Source organism: Rosa rugosa, chromosome 1 (assembly GCF_958449725.1).
Source record: "Rosa rugosa chromosome 1, drRosRugo1.1, whole genome shotgun sequence".
NCBI lineage: Eukaryota > Viridiplantae > Streptophyta > Magnoliopsida > Rosales > Rosaceae > Rosa > Rosa rugosa.
The window spans coordinates 17,206,141-17,218,606 of NC_084820.1; the positions used below are offsets into that span (position 1 = coordinate 17,206,141).

Genomic DNA, 12,466 nt, shown 5'->3' on the forward strand with positions numbered 1-12,466 from the left:
TTGTGGTTGATATATGGACAGCTGAAACGCTTAGGACCAGAATTGAAAGTTAACAAAGTTCTTGCAAAATATATGAGCTTGTGTTTTAAGGTGTTGTTCCTCGTGTCTTGATAGCAAATGAAAAAGTTTTACAAGATAATTTTCTTTTGACAGCAAGATATTGATGAAGAGATAACTTCTCTTACACTTGACAGCCTTTAGCTACAAGACAATTTTATTTTGTCATCATAAGCTGTTTGCACACATCACATTGAGATGAAAAGATTCTTATCTTAAGAGACAATGAAACTTCTTGTTGGTATACAACTGAAATTGTCTTTGAGTCATGATAGACATCCACTGCTACTTGTTTGTGCATGAGATTCTTCTCTTCAATCTTTTTTTATTAGTTTATCTTGTCAACTTTATTGCATCTAGGCCTTCTTTGAAAGTGCTTATGTAAGAAGCACTTATTGTTTGAGTAATGCTAGTGTTAGAAGAACACGAGAATAATGTAGTGTAGCATATGTGGATGTGCTTCCGTAACTCAGAAAACACACTTTTAATCTATTAATTTAATCTAAAACCCTCTTTCGCTCCTCTAGAAACAAGAACAAAGCAAGGGAGACAAATTACTAATCTTTATACAAAACTTCATCCATCATCACACTAGAAATCCACTAACTTAGAATCCACAACATCATCACAAATTAGTCAATAAGAAGAGGTCTAAAATCACATCATATCAACCTATATGATCATGATACTTTGGATCAAGTCATGTTCAAGCTCAAAACTTGGAAAAGCCAAGGAGGCAGTTTGAGCCTCTCATCCTGTCTCAATTGCTCTTCACACCCACCCAATTGCTCTTTACTCCTCCTCTGATAATGAGTCCCTGAACCTGTCCTGTTCACATGGCTTGATCCAGTAGAAGAAGAAGAGAAACTTGGCCCTGAATCTGAAGTTAGTTGTGCTTCTGATTTCTTCCTTCTGTTTTTGTTGTATCTTGTGGGTCCCAGAGTCAACTCAATCTCACTCTCATCTATGACCTCCAACTCTTCTGCTGCTGCTGCTTCTGCAGGCTGTTCTAAATCTAGCTTTCTTTGCAGCTCATACTTCAGTTGGTGACTGAAACTGATTTCATTGTGTAAATCCCAACTCTCTCTTTTGTTTCCTTTAGGCCTGCTTTTACCTATTGAACTGTTCATCAATAATTTCTGGATATGGTATAGCCTATGAAGTTCATATACCTGCAACACCATGAATGCTACAGAAAATCAATATTCATTAACCACTGTACATATACAGTGAAAAAAAATGATAAACAGTGGAAAAGCTAGTGAGAATTATGTATTACCTGCTCCTTGAATGTTTCTTCGTGCTTTAAAATGGCCATTCTCATGCACTCCTTATCATATGGATTAAGAAGCTTCTCCATTGAAGCTTAATTAACTTGGCTTGCTGTACTACCTGAACTCTATCTGACAATGGTCTATCAGCTGCCAAATGAAGAAAAGTAGGAAAAGCTTTAAGACAGCTTACCATCAATATTTTTTTTGGTTTATATTCTTGCCTAGAAGCAAAGAGAGACAGAGAGTAATATATACTGGCACTATGAGTTTGAAACAGATCATTACAAATGGATGATTTAACATGGAAAACTGCTTTTTAGCAGATAGCTTGTCTGCTTCTAACAGTTCTGGACCACAGTAATAATGTCTTATACAAAATATCTTCCAGTACAGTACTACCCTATAATATGTGGCTAATTCTTAGTGGTATTGTTCAGGTCCTTATGATCTTGCTTACATCTCGCTACCCATTTTGGAAATTCATTTTGTTTCTTTCCCCCCTAGATAATATTTTAACAAGTAATTGAACATTCTTTTCTGATTGTATTCCCCTACTTTCCGGAGATGGTGTCATGTACAGTTAGAAATATATTGATTGATAATTATTTGGAAACCACGTTTCTAAACCTGGTCTTACTATTATACAGCCTTTTCTCATACATTGAGATCACAATTTCCAGTATAGGTCAATTTGTCTTATTTGTGCAGCTTAATTGTCAACTTGGAAGAAAAATAGTCCCTTCCTTTGTTGTCAAAGTAAGCTCACATTCTCATTAAGAAAAGAACTACAATATTACTGTCTTGTCATGTCATTGCCTTATCTGCATAGATATAGCAGATACTGGTTTCAAAATCTGAGAATTTTAACACAGAGATTTCCTGTAGTCATTAAAGAACTGCAAACTGAAACCTTTCGAAAAACAGGCTTATAGATCAAAACCCAAATCTCAGAACTAATCAAATTCCAAAACTTTCAAAACCCAAATGAAATGCATGATTTTGCATATCTAAGACTTCAACTTGAAAATCAAGACAGTACACACACAAGTAGAATTTAAACAATGAAGTCACAAAGAAAGAGAACATTCAAGTTTGAATTTCTGACCTGAAGTAAGAGATTCAAAGTCTTCAGAGCTGTTGAGAAGATTACAGCTTGTGTTCCTTTTGAATAAGAAGAAGAAGGAGGAGGAGGAGGAGGAGAAGCAAAAACCCAAAAAGAGAAAAAGGAAAGTAGTGTTTCAAGTATAGGCAACAGCTTTGTTTGATGGAATATGATCTAGCTTGCCTTCACATTCCCCATCAGTATATATACTGCAAGCAACACATCATAGATATAAAATAATATAACTTGGAAGAATTTAAGAATATCTCCTTCACTCAGAAACCGAAGTGTTTGTTGATGTTGTTTCTGTTTGACTTGGAGGTTTGGGGCATGCCAAACCAACTCTGAAATCCCAGTGCTCTAAGCCAATGTGATTCAAGGTTTGTGAAAGAGATGCCTAGCTCAGACAAGTCCAGCAAAGCCAATATATTTAAAGCACTAAGGAAACTTAATTAAGATTATATTTTAACTGTATGCATTAGTGTATAATTGTTAAGGATGATCACAAGGAACATTGCTCAACTCAAGACAATGATTAGAATAACAGCCTAGTGAATCACATGCACCCAAGAATTATATATCCCTAACAACAGTTGTCTTGGTTTTAGATATTGATTTCTATAATTTGTACAACAGTACATACGAGGCATGCTAATTAAGTAATTATATGAAAATTAGCTTTTTGCCGAAAAAAAAAATGATAGATATAGTGGCATGGCCTGGCCCGCCGACAAATAGATCAGGACGTTACAATAAGTGGGTACCTTTGAAACAGCATCAAACAAGCCTAGACTGTCCAGATTCCAGAGGATCTAAAAATCCAATTACACATACAGACTTACAGAGGATCAATTGGGATCTTCTCTCTTTAGTGTTATCCTAGATTTTCTCATTTCTTTATTTCAATTGAAGAAGTAGAGTTTAAGAAATCACGCATTCTTTGTATGCGTACATTGTAATGTTAGATCATGGTGGGTTGTGATGAGTTGTTAATATTCTTTCAAAATGCTCGTTTCACAATAATAGACAGAAAAATAGTTGGGAGAATCCAACTATATCTCTAATAAAGTTTGTTAATAGTATGTAAAAATGTATTGAATTAATAGGGACCTCCTCAAGAAAGAAAAATGAAGATCCGGAGCGGGGAAACTGTAACACTCCCGACCAATAAATCCCAACAAAAGACAGTTAAGTAGTAAAGTAAAACTAACAAAACTAAAATTAGGTGAATCGGTAGAACTTGAAAAGATAGGATTCCATTTATCGAAATTAAATAGTTAAGTGATACATTGACAAACATGAAAAAAGTTGGAGGAGACGGGAGGTCATGCATTCAGCTATTTGTCTTTCCTCACCCTTAATGTATGCTTCTTCTTTTTTTTCATTGAAAGGAAATACGACAAACTTTATTAATGAAAACTAATTGTTACAAAGGATTTCAATCAAGTGCCGGAGGGACATCCCCATTCTAAGAAACTTGCAACTCTGAAATAAGAGCACTGTTAGCTAGCCTATGAGCAATCTTATTAGATTCCCTATAAACATGACAAAAGAAAGAACCCGCCAAAGAGGTTAAAGCCAGAGATATATCACCAATAACTCTCCCAATCACAGAAGTATCCTCAACCTCTGCTTGAATAGTCTGGACCAACTGTAAGCAATCAGTCTCAATAGTAATAGGTCACAAATAAAACTCTAAAGCTATCTTGCAAGCCAAACGACCAACCAAAGCCTCCACCATATAAGGAGAAGTCACATTATCACAACGACAACAAGCACCAGCTACAAAATCAGTCTTAATGTATGCTTTTGGTAACATAAATTTCAAAATGATGTCTCTGAATATTTTAACAGCATTTCGCTTCACATTGCATTTAAAAGACGCTTAAGGTATATTTCTTAAAATACTGATTCAGATTGACAATCTAAAGTAGCAATACATACATTAACTTCAAGGTTATTAGATCTAAATACTTTATCCAATTATAAGCAAGACCTAACCAGTGATTATTTTAGCCACATATAACTGTATAAGTGCAAAGCTATATAGTCATATAGATAAAACGCTTTCCCTGTTTTTGGTGGAGTGGGTTTCTCACTTGCTTAATTAAGCCTTAAATGTGGTGAGGAGACAGAAGGGAAGAGAAGAAGATCTAACCCTCAAATTAACTATACAAGTTAGCTTGCTACGCCATGGAAATTAGTTTTGAAATCTAGAAATGAATGGATGGATTAGGTTTCATGTTAAGTTAATTACTAGAATAAAACATGTGCTAGGAGATTGATGGTTCAGTACGTCAGCCGGCCTTTCTGTCCAGTCGTGGTTATCAAGAAGATGATATATATATATATATATATATATATATATATATATATGCAGTGCATGCTTCTTGTTCTTGTTCTTGTTAGGCTGCTGCTGTAGTTGTGTTTAGTTAGTGTTAGCTTGTGTGGAGTTTCGTGATCATCGATCTCCAGCTCTAGGTATTTTATACAAAACTATGTTGTCATCTCGTGATCCATCGTGGAAATGTGGAATTATTTAATATCCGAGAGAGAGAGAGAGAAGGTGGGTCTGGGTGGGTGGGTGAGTGGACATGGAAGCACGCGTTGCCGGTGCTCGGAGGAGCAGCCGTATGGGGCGGTGGGTCCATTGGGTTTGCTAACCGAAAAAGCCTGCAGACTTGAAGAGTGATCAGCCACAAGGCCCCTTGCGCTGTTTCTTTGGTCCCTCCTCGATCGGACCCACGACCTCCACTTGATTCCATGCCGGAGGTAGGTTTTGATTTTTCAGCTAGCAATTGATTGGTAGCTATAAACCCTAAACTTCTCTCTATTGAGAGGTATTGAATAACGAACAATCTAGGGTGATTGACAGTTTCACATGGGGGTGAAAAGTTTTTAACACTACTATAACTTGGTGTATATGTGTTTTGATCGATCGATCATTACCGGACAGTGAGGCGAGTATAACATTTTGACACAATTTGTTTATGTATTATTATTAATTTATTTTCTTAAGACTATTTAATAGACTGGTATCAAAATCTTGGATTAATGATGAAATTTTTGAATGGTTCTCTGCTAGTCAACAATCATAATCGTAATCGTGTTAGCATATTTAATAGGGGCCGTGATCACTTACCCAATTTTAGTCTAACAATTGCCCACTTGCTCCACCAAGAGTTTTTTAACCTCATTTACCCAATCTAATATTTGATGACAGTTTTGCCCTTAACTCAATTAATTAATTACATGTGCATCTGCTATTTCTCTCTCCCCCCGATCTGGTATTGCTCTCTCATCCCCCATTCTCAGTCCTCTCTCTCTCTCTCCCGATCTGCTCTCTCTCTCTCTCTCATCCCCATTCTCCGATCTCTCTCTCTCTCTCCCTCTCTGTGGCAGCGTGCTGGGATGGGCAGGCGTTGGACTGCACAAGACGTGGATGTGCTGTGTTGCGCAGGCGGCGGGGCAGGGTTGCCGAATTCTGCAGCGATCTGTGTTGGGCAGGCGGCGCTGTGGGCTGCGCGGGTTGGCCGGCGCTGGTGTGCTGGCCGCGTGGGTAGGAGGACGCTGGGAGGCTCCGGTGAGGAGACTGGATCGAAGGCCGGAATGCAAGCGGTTGGGATCGGTGCTGCAGGCGGTTGGGATCGGTGCTGCAGATGACTCCGGTGAAGGGGAGGCGGTGCTGCAGTGAGGAGGCTGGATCGAAGGCCGGAATGCAGGCTGTTGGGATCGGTGCTGCAGATGACTCCGGTGAAGGGGAGGCCGCCGGGAAGAAATTTTTTTAATTATTATATATATATATAACATATAAATGGATCAATTGTGCCTGAAGTGTATTTATTTTGATTTTGGGAGTTTATGCAATTCACCGATGGGCAATAATATGATTATTGGATGGCAATAATATGATTATTAGAGGAAATAATATGATTATTTGAAGACAATAATATGATTATTGGGGGGCAATAATATAGTTACCGGGTATTATTAGGGGGCAATAATAAGATTACTGAGGGGTAATAAAATATTTATTGGGACAATAATAAGAGTATTGGGGAGGCAATAATATGTTTATTGGGGGGCAATAATATGATTACTAGGTATTATTGGGGGGGTAATAAAATCAGATTTCGGAATCCGGTCACCGGTCCGGTAGCCGGATTCGGGATTCCGGTCACCAATCGCCTGATTCCGGTAATCGATCGCCGGATTCCGATCGCCGGTCGCCTGATTCCGATCACCGGTCGCCGGAGTCCGCTGCCGACCACTAATCACCGGAGCACAGAAAGGTGGAGGATGACTTTTCTCACTTAGAGAGAAGAAGGAAATGGCAAAAAAGTCTCAAAAATAAATAAAAAGAATTAATTGGGTAAAGGGGAAATAATCCCTTAGAGTGTTTTGGGTAAATGGGGTTTTTAAACTCTTCGTTGTGCAAGTGGGCAATTGTTAAGCTGAAATTGGGTAAATGATCATTTCCCCTATTTAATACTCAAGAGTGTGTCCCAAATTTCAAGATTTGACATTTAAAATGAATGGTTGTCATGTCATTGTCGAGTGGATTTTTAACTAATTTTGTCATGTCAAACCAATTCTTTTTTTTATCGAGATCACGTGGTTCCTCAAAAGTTTTCTAGGCCCAAAAACTAGTCCGTGCGGGAGGGTCATGTCAGAACGCTTTCTCCCCCTGACCACCAAGAATATATTGAGATATAACTCCAATAAGCGTCGGCGGGATTTGAACTCAAGTGTGGGGGTTCCACACCTGGATGTTCTTACCAACTCGACCACCTGTGATGGTTATGTCAAGCCAATCCTAACTCTAGTTTGTATTTCTCTTAAATAAAAATAGTCATTTCAAATAGTATTAATGATTTTGAAGATTTTCCATCAGATTCTGTCTTCTAAATAAAAATTGTAATCACGTTTCAAAATTTAGGGGGGTGTATTCAATTCAGATTTTAAAAGATTTTGTTTGAGTTTTTATAATCCATGGATTTACTTAATCCACGGATTGTTTAAATTCCATATTTACTCTGATTGATTATAGTGGATTGATTTACTAGTATTTGTTTAGATTTTACAAGTTGTTATGATGTTTTTGGTAGGTTAATTTTTCTTCTTCTTTAATTAAGCAATGGATGTATGGATCCAACTATAATGCTATATCAATGACAAAAAAGTATGGCAAACTACCATTGTTTATGTTGTGTCTAATGATATAAGAACAATAAGAGAAAACTAATCGGCCAAAATATTACACAAAAATTAAAGTAGTGAACTAATGACATAATTTATTTCATATCTAATTTACAAAAGAAACATGTGTGTATGTATCATCTTAACAATACCATAACTTAATTAGCTAGGAGGATTAAGGCTTCTAGAGCTATAGTGATAAAAATAACAAAAATTATTAGATGAGAGCAAAGACAGAGGAGGATAGTGGGAAAATAGGTCTAAGACAAAATGGGTGAGTGTCATCTATTGACGGCTGCTGCTTCATTTTTTTTTTTAGTGAGAAAGAATCCATCAAAATCTCTTGGGAAGTGGCTGGATTGTTTTTGAGTTTTGATATATATAAAAAGCACTATAAAACCTCAAGAATCCATCATTTAATGAAATCCTTAAAAATCTGTATGCTTTTGAATATCGTCAGATTTGAATGGATAATTTTAAATCTTAATTGAATACACTAAGATTTTAAAGGATTGTTTAAAATCTCAGTTAAATACCCATAGACTTTTAATATACAAAAAAATCTTGTAGACTCTTAAATGAATACACCCCCCTTAGAGCATCTTTAGCAATGCTAGCTATTTTTTAGTCAAATTTTAGCCAAAGTAGCTAAAAAGTCATTTTGGCTAGCCACTTTAGAAATACTTCTGCATCAATGCTATCTATTATAGTGAGTTTTGAATTTATATTATTTTTTAAAGGAAGGTTAAATAGTTTAAATGTATTTAAAAATTACATAAAATAACTCAAAATGAATGTTATAAATTATAGAGAGCCTCATCTCGCTCTCTATATTTAGGAGCGAGATAGCTAAAAGTTATAATGGAGAGCCACTGAGGAGTCTAGTGCAACTGTTGAAATATATAAAAGGCTAAACATGCTCTCCAAAATAGCTAATGAGCCAAAATAGAGAGTCTGCTAAATATGCTCTTAGTGATGACTATTGCAAATATATATGCACCAGCTTCTACGACATTCTATCACGGGATGGTTTTCTGTTTAATTGATTATATAGGATTATAACTGTATTCAATAGAAATTATTATGGACTTGTAGGAACATATTCGTTTTTGGTGCTCTATCCTTCTTTAACATTGCACTCTGAAGATATTTTTAATGAGTTTTCTTTTGACAAGATTTTAAGGAAGCTAAAGCACTCATTTTTTGTTACGCCCTGAATTTCAAATAAAGAAATTTAAATCTGAAACGTGATAACTCAACAACTCAACAACTCGCCCAAAATACTTATATATTTTTTTCATTTAATCTAAGCAACAAAACACACCGAGCCCATAAAATTACCCTTCATGCTCAAGTAAAATAATCACAAAATGTTTCTTTTCAAAACTCAACATCCTTACCTCTTAAGGATAAAACGTTTCACCACAGTGACAAAATCATATTAATTGTATTGACATTTGTGGACTCGGTGTGATTTGTTGTTGAGATTAAATGAAAAAAAATTCTAAGTATTTTGGGCGAGTTGTTAAATGATCACGTTTCCAATTTGAATTTTTTTATTTGAAATTCGGGGCGTGACATTTTCGCAACCTTATATTAATGTACCCTTGAACTTCTAATGAATTACCTTTCTACACCAAATTTTTTTTTAAGCTTATAGATCAAGGGTGCAAGTAGGGGATGCAGAGATGGTGAAGACAAATTATGTAGGGTGTTGTTATAACCCTTTTTTTTTTTTTTTTTTTTAATTCATTTTTATTATATAAATTATCCGACGTACCCAATCATTGTTTAGAAAAATTATTTTTTTAAATGCATGTAAAGCTGTGTAAATACCATTTAAGTTGTGTCAATAACAACACCGATTATGTATAGAAACAAACACATATACTCTATGAGTGTTGACTAAAGACGCCAAAGAAACACATTATACACAAATGTTTATGTCTTTGGTGAAGACAAAAGTTAAATGTGCTAATTAAGATGCAAATTTTTCTACATGATCATCATCTCTTCTCCTTTTGTTTCCTAATTTCTACTCTAGCTAACTTTTTCCTCAAAGTTATTATGCATACTAGAAAGTAGCACATGTGAATATATATAAATATGTTTGTCTACTTTAGTTTCGTGTAGTTGTATAGGGGATTAGAATCATTAGATAATGACGATTCTTCTTGAGACGTGGGCATGTCATGGTTTTCATGTTAATTATTCCTCATCTAGATTAAGTAGTACTGTCACGACCCTCTGTCAATGCAAATTATTGGTTCTCCGTTCTATTATATATCACGGGCTGTATTATAAGACTAAAGTGTAAAAGAATTATAAAACTATACAGCAATAATTTCACTTAGCCATATTCCGGGAACCAAACACAAACAATCTTGTAAAATAATTACAAATGCTAATGATGATGTATTGAAGTATAATGTCAAACTACTAGGTTTTTGTTTCGTTGGTTTACCGTAGAAAGCAGTTCGTGATTTGTGTAGTTAGTGGTGAATTGGTGATACCTGCATGGAGCTCTCTGATGCATATAGTTTCTTATTAGGAGCTCTGCGAACTTATTACTGTTGCCAAAAAGAAAAATTAAAAGAAGAATGAATTAACTATTGATGCTTAACTATATAATGAACGAATGTCTGAGACGATTATCTTTATTGGCTCTCATATTGTAGAGTCATTCTATTTTTGTGTGCAACAGTCTGACGTATATACTAAACAAAAGGTTAAAAGCTTAAGGATTAAATTTTGTTTAGTCCCTGTACTATGACTCTGTCATCGTTTCAGTCCCTGACATTCTAATTTAATCTAAAAAGTCCCTGAGGTCACAATTTCCGTCTAATAGGTCCTCGCCGTCCAATTATTCCGTTAACAGGCTGACGTGACACAACCTTAATTGAGTGCCACATCAGCAATTTAACGGCCCAACTTGACGGAATCTTAACGGTGAGGACCTATTAGACGGAAATTATGACCTCATGGACTTTTCAGATTAAATGAGAATGTCAGGGACTGAAACGAAAAAATGGTCAGAGTACAGGGACTAAACATAATTTAATCCAAAGCTTAATTATGTCGATTATGTAGAACTTCTACCATGATGCATGTCAACGTGGAAATTTACTACTAATTAGTTAATAGGCTCATTGACATAAAATGACACAAATTAAAAAAAAAAATTGATTGTGAAGGTAGAAAACTAGTTTGTTGCATGCCTACTTATTATGAAGATGAAAAAATGGTAGAAATGGACAGAAACCAACAAAATAAGAAATATTTTGAGTGTTTTTATTTCATTTTTTTTAAAAGAAATTGTACTAGATTGAGCATATCAGCATATGAGATATTTACATCAGATAACTATTTTAGATAGCTATTGTAACCATCCTCAACCATACTTGAAATGTAAAATACATAAGCACGTTCTAACTAATAATTAAAAGAGTTGCCTAGTAACATTCCTATGAATATGAGTATACATAATTAACTAAATGAAAGAAGTAGACAAATGCTCTCACTTACCGTACCCTAACTCCACCGACCAATCTGGAGTATCACCATTCGGGTCATGAACGACTGTTTCTCACTTGATTATAATGTGGCGAAGAGAGATTGGAAGAGAAGAAGATGTAATCCAATTAACTACAAGCTGGGCCAAGGAAATTAATTTTGAAATCTATAACGAATGGATGGATTATGTTTCATGTTAAGTCAATTACTAAAATAAAACAAGTGAAATGAGATTGATCGTCAGAACGTCAGCCGGCCTTTCTGTCCGGTCGTGGTTATCAAGAAGATAATATATATAAGTTAACATGCGGTGCATGCTTCTTGCTCCATTTTCACTATAGTAATTCGGACGAAACAAGGACGGAGCATGGTTAAAGTCTAACCGGGCTGCAGCCCATGCAGCAACTCCCATCCAATCAAATTAATACATGTATACATCATGCCAATCAACAAGTGCTTTAATTTTGGATTATCAATTGTCGTATTCTAGAAGATGGACACCCACCGAATTGCAAGCATAAGATAAGAGCAAAGACGAATAAAATATGTCTTTAGTCTATTGCTTTTTGCAAGCCTCCATCGGAAAATCAAGTCAAAAATTTCCTTTTCTTATATTGTTTTTATTTTTTTAAAGATTGCACTCATACTTGCAATTCTTATCGTACATTCATTTGTCTACAATCTACTTTTGTTTTTTGAGGATCGAAGCATTACTTACAATCCTTGTCGTACATATATAGTTGTTTGCGAACAGTATTTATTCATTGAGGATTGATCTATTTCTTACAATGTTTATTGAAATTTTTGTTATGATTAAACATCATATATATGATTGTTCCCCAACATAACTTAGACCGGTATGAACGACTTACCTCCTCATGGCGTGAAGCTTGATTTATATAAGGTGTAACTAAGGTCCTTGCAAGGTAGGAATTGTTGTGCCAGATTGACATTAAATTCTTGGATGACAGGTAAAACAGTAATCAGTTTACCTATCTCTTAGAGCAAGTTCAGCGGAGGCCCGGGCGCCCTGGTGCCCGGGCACCACGTCAAACGGTGACCCAAGTCACCATAATTCCACTGTTGTTCCTTCCACCGGGGCTGGGGCAAGAGAGCAGTGGGTGAGCCAAGTCAAGAGCTCGGGCAGCATGGTGACTGAGGATAGACGCGCCTGGCAATGGAGGTGAGCTGCAGTTTCTTGTCGTGTAGGCTGCTCACGCGTGGAAGCCCAGAAGCTGTCGGCTAGTGGCAAGTGGAGAAGTGACGTGGCAATTAGCCGTTGGGTGCTTTGCAATTTAAATGCAATGGTCCACAGATCTGG

At 36.1% G+C, this 12,466-nt stretch overlaps 1 protein-coding gene across 1 annotated transcript; it reads right to left on the reverse strand.

Annotated features, from left to right (window-relative positions):
* Positions 1-497: 497 nt before the first annotated feature.
* On the reverse strand, positions 498-2,829 carry LOC133727423 (uncharacterized). Its single transcript, XM_062155003.1, has 3 exons — positions 2,437-2,829; positions 1,337-1,478; positions 498-1,229 (listed from the first exon to the last, which is right to left on the reverse strand). The coding sequence occupies exons 2-3, from the start codon at positions 1,415-1,417 to the stop codon at positions 753-755; spliced, it is 558 nt and encodes a 185-aa protein (XP_062010987.1). The 5' UTR covers positions 1,418-1,478; positions 2,437-2,829; the 3' UTR covers positions 498-752.
* Positions 2,830-12,466: the final 9,637 nt, after the last annotated feature.

Bases quoted from the DNA above. Each gene is read 5' to 3' on its own strand.
- LOC133727423 (XM_062155003.1), bottom strand. From the start codon at position 1,417: ATGGAGAAGCTTCTTAATCCATATGATAAGGAGTGCATGAGAATGGCC. The intron at 1,230-1,336 runs GTAATACATAAT...ATGGTGTTGCAG, and splicing joins AAGAAACATTCAAGGAGCAG to GTATATGAACTTCATAGGCT.